General features: G+C 56.8%; 1 protein-coding gene across 1 annotated transcript; it reads left to right on the forward strand.

The window, feature by feature from the left end:
* Positions 1 to 5571: 5571 nt before the first annotated feature.
* DLX2 (distal-less homeobox 2) lies at positions 5572 to 7511 on the forward strand. Its single transcript, XM_007942400.2, has 3 exons — positions 5572 to 5971; positions 6471 to 6655; positions 7107 to 7511. Exons 1-3 carry the CDS (start codon positions 5572 to 5574, stop codon positions 7509 to 7511), a joined length of 990 nt encoding a protein of 329 aa, XP_007940591.1.
* The last annotated feature ends 5448 nt before the right edge of the window (positions 7512 to 12959 follow it).

Consider the following 12959-nt stretch of genomic DNA (forward strand, 5'->3'; position numbering starts at 1 on the left):
GTTGTTGTTGTTGTTGTTATATGCCGTCGAGTCGGCCCCGACTCATAGCGACCCCTCCTTGGGTTTCCGAGGCAGTATCACTACGGAAGTAGGATTGCCCAACCTTTCTTCCGAGGAGTGGCTGGTGGGTTTGAATCGCCAGCCTTCTGGTTAGCAGTCAAGTGCCTTAGCCACTATGCTACCAGAGCTCCCAGTGTGGGGGCTGCTAAAAGTTCGAAATGAACATCCCCGCCGTCCGAATACCTGGCACTTTTGTCCGTGGGGTTGGGGGGTGGTTGTAACTAATTCCATCAGGGTTCGTGGCTCTGAACACAACCTGGGCACCGATACCTGGCAGTTTGGGGCCATCTACGGGGAATGCATCTCTGCGCGCCAACGCTCGCCCGCCGGAGCGCTGAGTATCCGCTCCTATGCTCTGGGACCAGACCGTCCGGCCGCCAGCGAGGAACCGCCAGTACCCTCCGCCACGCGCCGGGCGGTTCCCCGGGCCAGGAGCCCTAGGCTCTCGCTCCTGCACGAGCAGATAAATCCTACTTCTCGTTCAAGCCCTGTTGTCTTTACTCACACTCCAGCAGGTAGCAAAGTAATCCCGGGAGCAATCCCCGCAGAAGAGAAACTTCTGGCGCCCGCAACTTGGGGCTGCGAGTGGGAAGGTGGGGTGTCTCCTGCCTCCCGCCCTCCCTGGTGACCCTCGATCTGCCCGGGGGTCCTCCTTGGGTCCTTCCAGGAAACCCTGCCTTTCAGTGCCTGCGTGCCTCCTAGTCTCCCGCATGACCACCCTTCCAGTCCGTGCGCTCGCCGCTGGCCCTCCGGAGTCTGCGCGCGCGCCAGCCCTGTGAGCACACCCGAGGGCCGCGCGCAGACCCCCAGGCGGCTCAGAGGCTTCGCGCGCTGGACGAATGGCAGTTGTCTATGGCGGGAGAAACATGCTCGGCCTCCGAGTTGCCAGTGTCGGTTCGCATTTGCCCCACCGCGCCCAGAGAGCTGAGGTGGCAGCCCCTCATCTCTTGCTCCTCAGGCCAGAAACCCAGCCCTGAGCTAAAGTGGCCTTACCTCTGTGGCCCAGACGTGAGTTCAAGCCAGCCCTCTGCTGCATGTCCTTAAGTAATTGATTCAATCTCTCTATGCCTTGGTTTCTGGCGTAGATATTGTGCATAACATTGTAACCACCCTGAGGAGTCCATGAAAAAAAAGGTGAAGAGCTTAGCAGAGCGCCTCGTGCTCAGTAAACGGATGCTGGCCACTGGCATCAGTTACTGCCATATACCCTCTTTGTCCAGAGACTGTAAGCTACTGGAGGACAGGAACCCCCAGCACCTGGCACAGTGCCTGGCACAGTAGGTAGGAGAGGAGTGGCTGGCTGATACTCAAGTCATGGGGGAGAAAGGAGAGCGAGGGATTGCTGGAAATGCGGGAATCCGAGACAATCCCTGGGCTGAAGGAGAGCCGAGGGCTGAGGATGCGGCTGGGGGCCAGCGTGGGCCGCGGAAGTCACAAGACCAGGGATCACCAACCGTGTGCACCGCTATTTTCTGCCGCAGTCTCAGCACCCGAGGCCCGACTCCCGGTCTCTGAAAGATTTTCCTGGGGATTTTTTTTTTCCCCAGTTGGTATGTTTGCATTGTGCCCTCTCAGTTACCGCCGGGTCTATTTAGGAAGAAATGTGGGATCCGAGGGCATAGACCCCAGAGCCAGGGACCTTGTCTGCCTAAGGGCCGAAGGAGGGGAGCTGAAGACCTCTCGCGCGGAAAAAACCAGGTTGAGAAACTAGCAACGCGACAGGATCGGGCGAGAGGTGTCCTCAAGAAGTTGAGATCTGCCGGTACGGAAGGGGTCATCTGATCGGTCGCGGAGAGGCGGAACCGAGATTCTCAAAATCCAAACCTCAGCCCTGCTCCAATCTCACAGAGTCTTAGGACGAACCTCAGCGGGATTCGAAAGGGCAGGCTCCCGGAGCTAGGGAAGGATGGAACAGAACAAGGGCTCGGATCCCGAGACTCCAGATAAGACAGTGCGCAGTGGGCCACAGGGGCGATCCGGCAGCAGTGCGTACGGTCTCCCATTAGCCTAAGTGTAGGAGGCCTGTCCCTGCTGGCGCCACTGCGCGCTCCCTGCCGGCAGGCGGCATGTGCTTCCCAACAACACGCCGCAACTCCTTGGCGTAATGGTGGTGGTGGTTGGGTGCCCTCTAGTCGATTCCGACTCATAGCGACCTCAGGTGACAGAGTAGACCTGCCCCATGGGGGTTACTAGGTTGTATGGGGTTTTTTAGTTTAATTTTTAGGGGAGCATAACCCCAGATCTTTCTCTCAAGGAGCCGCTGGGTAGGTTCGAACCGCCAGCCTTTAGGTTTAGCAGAGGTGAGGCCAGCCGATTAGGCCGGCAGAAGCAGAGCGCTGTGCCAGCCAGCCTTGGAATTCTTAGCCAGGCGAGGATGGGGCGCGGTGCTGGAAGCCGGGTACACAGTCCTCCTGGGCAGCTCTCTGTTGGAATCCCAGAGCTGTTCAGCCAAGACTGACAGTAAATACCCCAAAATTGCGCTTTGACAACCGAGAAAGGCAGCTGCTTGGGAGGGGGCATCTAACTCAAAGAAAGCCGTTTTTGCCCTAGAGTCTCAGTGTCCATCTATACAATGAGAATGATGATTCTGTCCCTATCTGACGCAAGGTTTGTTAGCAGTTCCCACGGGAGAAGGCAGTGAGACTTATGACCAGATTAAGCGCCCTGGTCACAGCCAGGTAAGCATGGCATGCAAAGCAGGTCTCAGCCGATAGGACTGGAAAGACAAGGCCAGAGCAGAGACCCTGAGTTTCCCTCATTATCCACCTACCTTCCTGTAGGTCCCCTCAGAGTAAAATAATAGCTGAGAAGGAAAGAGAAAACCTGAACGCAGAGAAGGAGAAGAAGGTACCTGAGGTGGAGGAAGACATCTGAGCCTCATGCAGACACCATTTTCACCCACCTCAGTCTAGGCCACCTTCTTCCCACTTCTCAGAGCCTCTCAAATCACTTTGGAGAGGGGCATCACCAGCTCTGAACTGTGGGCAAAAGTCAATCCCCCCCACACACACACTGTCTTTCTGACTTGGAACCACAGTCAGGAAATCATTTGGATATTGTGGTGGATAATGTGGAAAATTCAAATTCGTAGTCAAATAATCAGAACACCTCAAGACTTTTCTTGATTCTCCAAATGTAGTTATTGGCTCTGCTCACTGGGGGGGGGTGTCTCTCTCTCTCTCCCCCCCCTCCCAAACACACACAGTTCCTTGTTTTCAGCACAAAGGGGACCAGAATCATATTGCCTTCCAGAAGGCTGCCGTTTTCCAAATCCCAGTCCACCCAGACTTAGGCTGCTAATGACAAACTCACCACCATGAAAATCTCTGGAGGACATGCTTAGGGTGGGAACAAAGGAGTAGAGAGCCTAAGGCAAGGCCACAGCAATTAGGTTTCTTAAAAGTTTATTTTCAGGGGTTAAAAAGGTATCTATTTTAGGTTGAAACAGCTATTTAGAATTTGTAGCCAATGCATGAAAATTCAATCCTGATTAAATATCAGAGCTTAATTTTGTAACTGGGACCCAGAAAACAGCAGACAGAGCTCAAGGCAATATCATCCTGTGGTGGTGAGCCCCCAGGAAGAAGCACTTCCAATAAACTCACCCTTGCCCATGTAAGGGGCTTCCTTAACCAAAAGGAAGACTGGGAACTAAATCCTGGCACTCTTGAAGGAGGGATTATCTGCGTCATTTTTCCGCTAAGAGTGAATTGTGTGGATGCTGGGGTTTTAATTACACGCTTGCTTTTTCTGGGGAAGACGACCAAATATCATGTTTTTCAAAGTATCAACTTGTTTTCCTTTAGGCAGTTGTTGTAACAAGTTCTTTCAGCGACATATTATGTTTTTAGCAAAGGGTGCTTCAGATGGCGCGCACTAGCACAATTTTGTGGCTTTTAATTACTATTTTGTTCTTTTGGGGGGTTTCTGAGGCTGGCGCCTCCGCCTGATTAGACGGTCTACTGGCCCGCCGCAGCTGTGTTCACTGCCCACCAGGTGGCGCCACTAGCCAAGAGCTGCCAGGGGACCTGCAGACTTGGCGTCCACGACCACGCCTATCCCCCACCGTTGGGTCAAGATGCCCAATCATAAAGTTACAGACATATACAGGAGATCTCCACTTCGTATTTTTAAAAAGAAGAAATTGCAGTAGAAGGGAAGAACGGGGCTCTAACGCACAAAAGTGTAAGGATAAAACTTTTTATATTGGTGTAAATTCGAGACATGATAAATTCAGTGTCGAAACTTCTCTCACCTAAATATTACCCAACTTCTTAAAAAAAAGAAGAAGAAGAATTGGCAGTTAAAATAAATTTTGAAGCCCAACTGGTCAGTCTGGTCTAGCTTTCTACCCTAGCAGGAAATCTCTGGGATCACTTTTCAGCTGTCGATTAGCCATCAAATATACATAATTACTCAGAGCCTCTGCGTGTCAGCAAAGTACAAGGGAAAGTGTTTTCAAATCAGTTATTAACTGTAATACCTTTGAGTGTATATAGCTTCTCTCTCAAGCAACAAGGAAAAAACCGTTTAAATAATATCTAATTAATTGTCCTAATATCCCTATGGGTTGGTTAGGAAGCCAGTAATTATTATTATTATTATTATTATTATTATTATTATTATTATTATATGTGGTTTATGGATCATTTAAATCAACTGACCATGTGCCGAGTGGTTGACAAGAGTAAATGCCAGACACTTTGAGGAAAAGCGGAGCAAGAGTTGGCCCAGCTCTCGACACCGCTTCATTTAATCAACTGTGTTTGAAAACTGACCTCGGACATGCATGTACGCGTCACTGGAATTGGTAGGCACTTGCACGGAGAATGGGATGGGAGATAGCGCTGCCTCTTCCTGAGTCTCGGTCTTCACAGCTTCTGTCCTCCGACTGCCGGACACCGAGACATCACCCCCGCACTTCACCCCCCAGCGCCTCGCCTAGCTGCTCCCATTCAGCCGCAGCCTTTCTGCACCCGCGACCGCTGCAGAGTGCCAGGGGTGACACTCACCCCCCAGCCGAGGGTTCCTAGGAGCCCGCAGTCCCGTGGCCTGGCGCTTCTGATTGGCTGTTGCTAGGTGACGTCGCCTGCGCTCACGTGACGAGGGTTAAATGCCCACCCTGCAGGAGCCCGCCCTGCAGACCTCGGTAAAGCCGCTCCGGGCCGCTCACCTGCTCCCGCCTCCCGAAGCCCTGGTCCGGCCCCTCCACCTGCCCCCTCCGCTGCCCGCCCCCTGAGCGGGCCCGCTCTGGGCAAGGAGCCGAGCCGGCGGGGAGGAGGAGAGGATGCGGCCGGTGGCAGCTGTCCCGAGCAGCGCACGGTGATCGCCTCCCCCGGAGGAGGAGGCGCCTAGACCGTTGCCACTTTTCTTGTTTTCCTCTCTCCCCCCCCTCCCCGCTCACTTCCCCGTAATTACATTGGCTGCTGGAGAGGACTGGGAGAGACGGAGGAGGCGCCTGGCTTCCTTCCGCGCGCCTGCCACCGCTGGTCGTTCCCGTCCCAGGCCAGGATGACTGGAGTCTTTGACAGTCTGGTGGCTGATATGCACTCGACCCAGATCACGGCCTCCAGCACGTACCACCAGCACCAGCAGCCCCCGAGCGGCGGCGGCGCCGGCCCCGGCGGCAGCAACGGCGGCAGCAGCAGTCTCCACAAGCCCCAGGAGTCGCCCACCCTTCCGGTATCCACAGCTACCGATAGCAGCTACTACACCAACCAGCAGCACTCAGCGGGCGGCGGCGGCGGCGGAGGCTCGCCCTACTCGCACATGGGTTCCTATCAGTACCACACCAGCAGCCTCAACAACGTCCCTTATTCCGCCAAAGGCGGATACGACCTGGGCTATACCGCTGCCTACACCTCCTACGCGCCCTACGGGACCAGTTCGTCCCCTGCCAACAACGAGCCTGGTATGCGTAACGATGGCGTGAAGGGGGCGAGTCGGTGACTAAGTTACTAAGTGGTGAGTTAGTTACTAAGGTGGATAGGATAAAAAGGATTAGGGCAAGAGGGCCGTCAGGAGCCCTGCTCCCTGCCGGCTCCGTGCACTCCACCCTCCCCAGCTGCCTCTGCAGCAGGTCACGAAACTGTGCTCGGCGCAGTTTGTGGGACTGGGTGCCCTCCGAGGCCGTGTGAGTGCGCGGTGCATGCCTCGGGCACCTCTAGTTTTCTTTCCACCTGCTTCTCCTTTCTGTCTGGCGTGCGCCTCTCCCCTTCCCTGGAAGATCCAACTGCCGGGTTCAGAGCAGGCTCCGACCCGCGCGTTGCGAATTGCGCCAGGGCTTGGCGCAGCTTCTCCAACAACCCGCCTTCTAGCTCAGGCCAGGTCTCCAGCAGGGCCCTGCAGGCCGGCGGGAGCTCTCGGGCCTCCCCGGGGTGCGTGGCTCTTACGGTTGCGTTTCGTTGCAGAGAAGGAGGACCTCGAGCCTGAAATCCGGATAGTGAACGGGAAGCCAAAGAAAGTCCGGAAACCCCGCACTATTTACTCCAGTTTCCAACTGGCGGCTCTTCAGCGGCGCTTCCAAAAGACTCAGTACCTGGCCCTGCCCGAGCGAGCCGAGCTGGCGGCGTCCCTGGGCCTTACCCAGACTCAGGTGGGGGCTCGCGGCCTGCGGGGGCGAGGAGCGGCCCGAAAGCAGACTGGTTCCTTGGAATGTTTTTAAAAGTAATTGTATGGATTTCTAGGCCCGCGCCTCGGGCGGCCTAGACTTCTAGGTCCGAAGCTGAAATCCCTCAGGGGGCCTCCGCATGGGAGGGAAGAAAGGGGACACTGTTGGGGCGGAAATCCAGTACCATGTTGTCTATCCGCGCGCAACTAATTAAGCGGGTAAAATAACCGGCCCTGCTAACCCCCTCTTGTTGTTGCCAGCCACACACACACACACACACACACAAAATCTTGGGCCTTTTGGGATGACCTGTCTCTGGTGCAGGTACAATCTGAACTCCCGAGACGGCCGCACTCGACCCTCTTACTCGCTTCCTCCTCCCCCCTGCCCTAGGGCAAGGTGCCTTCACTAAAGCTCTGGTCCCTTTTCCACAAAGGTCAAAATCTGGTTCCAGAACCGCCGGTCCAAATTCAAGAAGATGTGGAAGAGCGGCGAGATCCCCTCGGAGCAGCACCCCGGAGCCAGCGCGTCGCCACCCTGTGCTTCACCGCCCGTCTCGGCGCCGGCCTCCTGGGACTTCGGCGCGCCGCCGCGGATGGGGGGCGGGGGCGGCCCGGGCAGCGGCGGCAGCGGCGCGGGCAGCTCGGGCTCCAGCCCCAGCAGCGCGGCCTCGGTTTTCCTGGGTAACTACCCGTGGTACCACCAGGCCTCCGGCTCCGCGTCCCACCTGCAGGCCGCCGCGCCGCTGCTGCACCCGACGCAGACCCCGCAGCCGCATCACCACCACCACCATCACCACGGCGGCGGGGGCGCCCCGGTGAGCGCGGGGACTATTTTCTAACCCCACGGAGCCTGCACCAGAAACTGAGAAAGCAGAGACCATTTAGCCTCGGAGCTAGGCCCCCAGAGCCAGAGGCTTCTAGCAGGAGGGAGCCACTGCCACTACCCGCGCGCTCCAAGCCCCGATCCCTCGAGCGGCCACCGAGCGGCCGGGACCAGGGAGGTGTCTCCATGCCGCGTGCGCGGGCTCCTCTTGGGGGAGGCGAGCAGCGGTGGCTGGGCTAAGTCCGTAACCGGCGGCTGCAAGGCCTACCTGAGCCCCGGGCCTCAGCCGGTGGAGCCCCGCCTCGGCCTGGCCTCTGCTCCCCTCCCCCGACGAGTCCGTCCGGCGCCGTCCTCGCCCGGGGCCGGGAGCTGAGTCGGCGAGGGGGCCGCCTCCCCCGCCCGCGAGGCGTCGGGGCGCTCTGAGGCTCTTTTCTCCTCGCCCGCCCCCAGGCGCAGCTCAGTCGCTCGGGCTATTGACCTCCCAGGTCCCGCCTGCCCGCCGCCCCACGTGCCCCCGTGACCCGGGCGGCCCCGCCGCTTTTCTCCTGCCCTGCTGTTTGCAGCCTCAGAGCCCCCGCTCCGCCTTAGCGCTGCCCCAGGAACTCTTCCTTAGCTCTTTCCTCATCAATCACCAGTGGAGTTTTTTTATTTTTATTTTTTTAAAAGTTTAGGTGCCTTTGCGGATGACCTCATTTTGATGTTGGGGGGAAAAATGATTTTTTTAATATGTGGGCATTGCAAAAAAAAATGTGTTTAAATTATCTTTTTTAAAACCTATTCAGGATTATTAGCCTGGACTTCGACACGGAATTTATAAATAAAGGGATCTGTGCCGTCTTTCCCACTGATTTATTTGTATAAAAATATTCATCTTTGCAGACTTTTTTGTAAGCCTCCAGTTGTGAAACTGCGGTTTAGCAGTGACCTCAGCAACCTCTTTGTTTTATTTTTCCCCTTTCAAAAAAAAAAAAAAAATCTCAGTTAAATGAAGCTACTGATTTGGATTGGTTTGATCTTATCCTAAGGTCTTTGTTCTTGAAATAAAGGTATTTTGGGGTTATTTATTATGAAAACAACATGCTCTTAATGTTGATTTTACACTATGAAGAGATTATTTAAATAAATTATTGTTTTCATTGAATGTGTGCGCTTTTTCCTTGGGCCAGCGCTCTGTCGGTCAGGCGCTGGGAGCCGACGCCCCAGCCGGTAACCTGGTCACCCGAGACAACATACCTATCTTTCCGAGGCTTCGAGCGCGGTGAGGTGGGGAAAGGTGAGGGCCAGAGCATTTGGGGCGAGACCGCGGCAGTGAGTTCACGCTCCGCCCCTACCCAGCTCGGAGCGCGGGGTTCGCCAGCTCCCTGCGCGGTGAGTCACTCAGCACCCGGCGGCTCCAACCTCCGCCTGCCAGGCCTCTCAGGCGCCGGCGCCGCCGCCCCCGCGCCCGCCATGCTGACCAGGCCTTATTCGTAGAACACTGGGGGACCTCCAGTCCTGGGCCTGAGGGCTGCTGCAGCGAGGCACAGACCCCCACACGAAACACTTGTCTCCACTCACCAAGTGGCGATTGGGGGCGCCGACTGAGCCGAGAACTCAAGCCAGTCACCCAGGCAATCTGGAAGCACGGTTGGTTGCTCTGAAATTCAGGGCAACCTCAGCACACGGGCACACATTGACACTTGCACTTACACTATTACACACTCCCACACACTGACATGCACAGTCACATTCAAGCTCTCATACATTCACACACTCAGGCACACACAATGACAGTCACACATACACTCACATTCATAACCATATGCAGACTAACAAATTCATGTACACTCACACATTCACACACAATCTCACATACACTGATACACAAATGCACACATCACACTCACACAGAGACTGATGCATATAGTTCTATCAGAATGGCATCCTTTGACCTCACACTCTGGAAGGAGAAAGGTCTACTCAGTGTTCAGCTTTGCTTTCCACTTGGGCCCCACCCAAGGGGCTTCCAACTTTGGAAATGACCCCACTTTCTGGCATTGCCAGCAAAGGCCAGAGGTAGGTGGCTAATGGAGGCCTAAACCAAGAGTCCCTGCCTTGAGAATGTTGGAGTGTACCGTTAAAAGCTTCCTAGCTTCAATCACTGACTAGCTGTGTGACCCTGGGCAACCCACTTAACCTCTCTGTGCCACAGTTTCCACCCACAAAATAGGAAAAATCATGACAGCTATCTCCCAGAGTTGTGAGCATCTAAGTTATGCAATGATGTAACATAGCACTTAGCACATAGTATGTACTCAATAAATTTTAGCTATTAGTAGTATTGTTGTATTATCACAGTGCCACCAAACCGGGAGGTTTCACTTTTGCCTGCGACTACGAGGCACAGTTAAACAGAAGCCTTTGCGATTGCATCGTGTGTAGATGAGCAGCACTCGGACTGGGAGAACTCTGGCCCTTTTCTTGCTTGGGAACCTGAACCTCAGCCATCCTCTTGGAAATGACCAGACTGCTGGGTTGGGGGCAGCCCAGAGAGCTCTGCTTGCCACATCCTGGCTTCCTCTCCTCTACTATGGTTATCCAGACCATCCTTGTTGTATGTGTTCAACTCATCTCTTTAAAAAAAAAAAAAAGGCATGGGGCTGGGTGACTTTCTGGGCTCTGTGGCATCATCCTAGAGGGAATCCTGATTTTTTCTGGGCAGACTGATTTGGGGCCTGCACGGAGTGTTGCTCGCACAGCGTATGGTCCATGGAGTTGGGGCCCTGGGGATGGCAGAGGGGCTACACAAATGGAGCCTCCGCTTGCACTCGTGCACTGCTTTCCAGGCCAGGGCGGCCTGGGCTGAAGCCCATTGACCTCCGATTCTAAGCAGCCGCTGCCTGGCAGACCCTCTATGCTTGCCCTCCCCCAGTTCCAAATTCCGTGGTTTCTTTGAGTGCCAGTAGCTGGTGCCAGCTTCCTCCTGCGGTTGACTGCGCCCTCCCTTCTTCTGCGCGCACTCCCAACCCCCCTCACGAAACCAGCGGCGGAGAGACGGGGCAGTAAATTGGCTGGTGTCGAGGATCTGCAGCAGACAAGATGATTAAGAGGCCTACGCCGGAGGGCCTGGGGCAGGGAATGTCAGCCCAAGTTGGAATCACGCAACAGGCCTTGGCATGAACCGAGCCTGGGAGCCGGGAGGGCGGGCGGCCCCAGCTCCGGGGTGGGCCGAGGCCCCACAGACTCGCCGGAGTCACCGAACCTGGCACCAGGCGGCGACAGGGTCGGGCTGGGCCATGGCGCGCCCTTCCCCCGGGAGCCAGCGAGGCTGAGGGCTGGAGGGTGCAGGGGCCAGAGGAAGGGGCGTTTCCGCAGACGAGGATCTAAGCAAAGAGAAGGGAGCGTGAGGACGCGCCCGGGTCCCAGAAGTGAAGGGGCGGGGAGAGGGAGGGGTGGGCGAGGGCAGAAACAAAGCCGGGCTGGGGGCTGCGGGCTGGCGGAGGCGGGGGCAGGCTTCAGCCCCGCGAGGGCAACTCGCTGGCAAGCGTTTCTCACAGACTGGCCCGCCAGGAGACGCGAAGCCCTGTGATCAGCCCGCCGCCGGGTAGACACGCTCCCCCCGCGCCAAGCTGCGCTGCCGAAAGCGCAAATGAAAAATGGAAATGGGAAGCGGCGATCTGAGCTCCCTACACTGGGAAAGCAGCCGCGCTCGGAACGCACATAAATCTTCATTGTAATCCCCTTCCACTTGCTCACGTGAAATATCAGGCCAGAGACAGGATATGACAAGCGCTGGGAAGCAGGGAGGAGGGAAGCCGAAGATTGAGGGGTGACCGGCCCTCCCCATTCCTCTTTCTGGCAGGGCTGCTCGGGTCTCGGGCGGAGCGCGGCCCTGAGTCCCTGGCCCGCCGCGCGCCTCCCGGGCGTGCCTGCATTCCCTAGGTTCCCGCCTCCGCGCACACCACCCTCCCGCTAGCCCAGCTTCCCGCCGCCGCCCTGGGACTTCAGAGCTGGGGAGGGCAGAGAAGAAAGGGAACGGATCGCGGGCCTAATCAGCGCGGCTGCAATCTGGGACCGTTTAGGAGGCTTCCCTTCGGCCTTCTTTCAGGATTACTTGTGAAAATTGTGAATATCCGCCCTGTGTAAGGAGTTCCCAGACTGGTGGGCTAGTTGGGGGAAGTATCAGAGAGCGCGGGAAGACTGGAGCTTTGTTTACAAACAACTCTGCGGTAGGACACCAAGGTGGGGGAAGGGAGAGGGAACCAGTGCCCTCTGCTGTGAAGAGCACCCCTCTCCCCAAAAGAGAGTAACATCCAGGAGCAGAAAACCCACTTGTGTTTAAATTAGTCCTTACGGCAAGTAAAACCTAGGCGCAACTCTCTACCCCCTACCCCAGCACTCTCGCAAAAGTCACAAGCCTGCTTCTTTCCCTCCAGGGAACAGCGACCACCCGCGTGTTTTAACTTGTCAGTTCCCCTTTGGGAATAAAGCTACAAATCTTCTCTTCCTCCTAAAATATAGGCAGACTTCTTCGTGTAAGATTTTGTGGTCGGGAGTAGGAGACGCAGGTGGGTGGGGCGCGATCCTGGGCCCTGGTTACGCACGCCCCTGATGTTGGGCAACTAGGCTCTCCTGAGGCTGGAGGCTTCTCTCAGGGTCGTGACATCCACAGCAGCCCCTGGGGAACCTCCTCGCACCAGGCCGGTCCTCCCCGCCTGGGATCTGCCCAGCAAGCTACCCCCATCGGAGCAGACGGATGCGGAGGTCCTCAGCCCTGGAAGGCCCCCCTGGCGGAAGTTCCCCTTGCGGGGACAGGTTTGGCAGTGATTGCCACATTACAAGATGTTACATTCCGCCCTGGGGCCTGGGGCTGGGCGAGGCGGGGGCGACAATGTATCTTGAAAAGAAAGAGCAGGCAAATCTTGAAAGAGCAGCCACTTGGCGCCTCCACGGGAGAACGCACGCGGTCTCCAGACAGACCTTTCTTCCAGGGCCAGCTCTCTCCTCTCGCCCTACAGGGCCAGAGCGCAAACACTGCAGAGACCCGGCAGTTTGCGGGCTGAGAGGCAGGGCTCCCAGGGTTCTCCGGAGGCCCGTTTTTGGGATACCCAGGAGTCCTGGGGCCACCAGCTACGTCCCTGGCCGAGTCTGGCCCGCACTGGGGGCTAGGGGCCGAAGAGTGGACGCAGAGCCAGGGGAGGTGGAGAATGGCTCGAGGAGACCGGCTGGGGTCGCTGGGCAGAGAACAAGTCCCGGGGCAGTGGAGAGACAAGGGGCGGGAAGGACTGGACTTGGAGCCGGGCGGACGTGAGCCCGCACGCAAGCACGGCGGGCTCCAAGACCCTCACCCGCTCCTTTTTGTGGCCCAGGAGTCCCGGGCATCCTAGGGGTGAAACCATCGCTCCCAAAACAGTGCGTACTTCTGGCCCGGAAACCCGACCGAGTCCGGAGCGCACCCTGCAGCCACTAACTCGCCAGGCCCGCG

The sequence above is a fragment of the Orycteropus afer genome, unplaced genomic scaffold (assembly GCF_000298275.1).
Source record: "Orycteropus afer afer isolate SDZICR_OR568_19922 unplaced genomic scaffold, OryAfe1.0 scaffold00001, whole genome shotgun sequence".
NCBI classification, from domain to species: domain Eukaryota; kingdom Metazoa; phylum Chordata; class Mammalia; order Tubulidentata; family Orycteropodidae; genus Orycteropus; species Orycteropus afer.

Excerpts from the sequence above, each read along its gene's own strand:
- DLX2 (XM_007942400.2), top strand. The coding sequence starts at position 5,572 with ATGACTGGAGTCTTTGACAGTCTGGTGGCTGATATGCACTCGACCCAG. Across the intron at positions 5,972-6,470 it reads CCCTGCCAACAACGAGCCTG|AGAAGGAGGACCTCGAGCCT; the intron begins GTATGCGTAACG and ends GTTTCGTTGCAG. Across the intron at positions 6,656-7,106 it reads TGGGCCTTACCCAGACTCAG|GTCAAAATCTGGTTCCAGAA; the intron begins GTGGGGGCTCGC and ends TTTTCCACAAAG.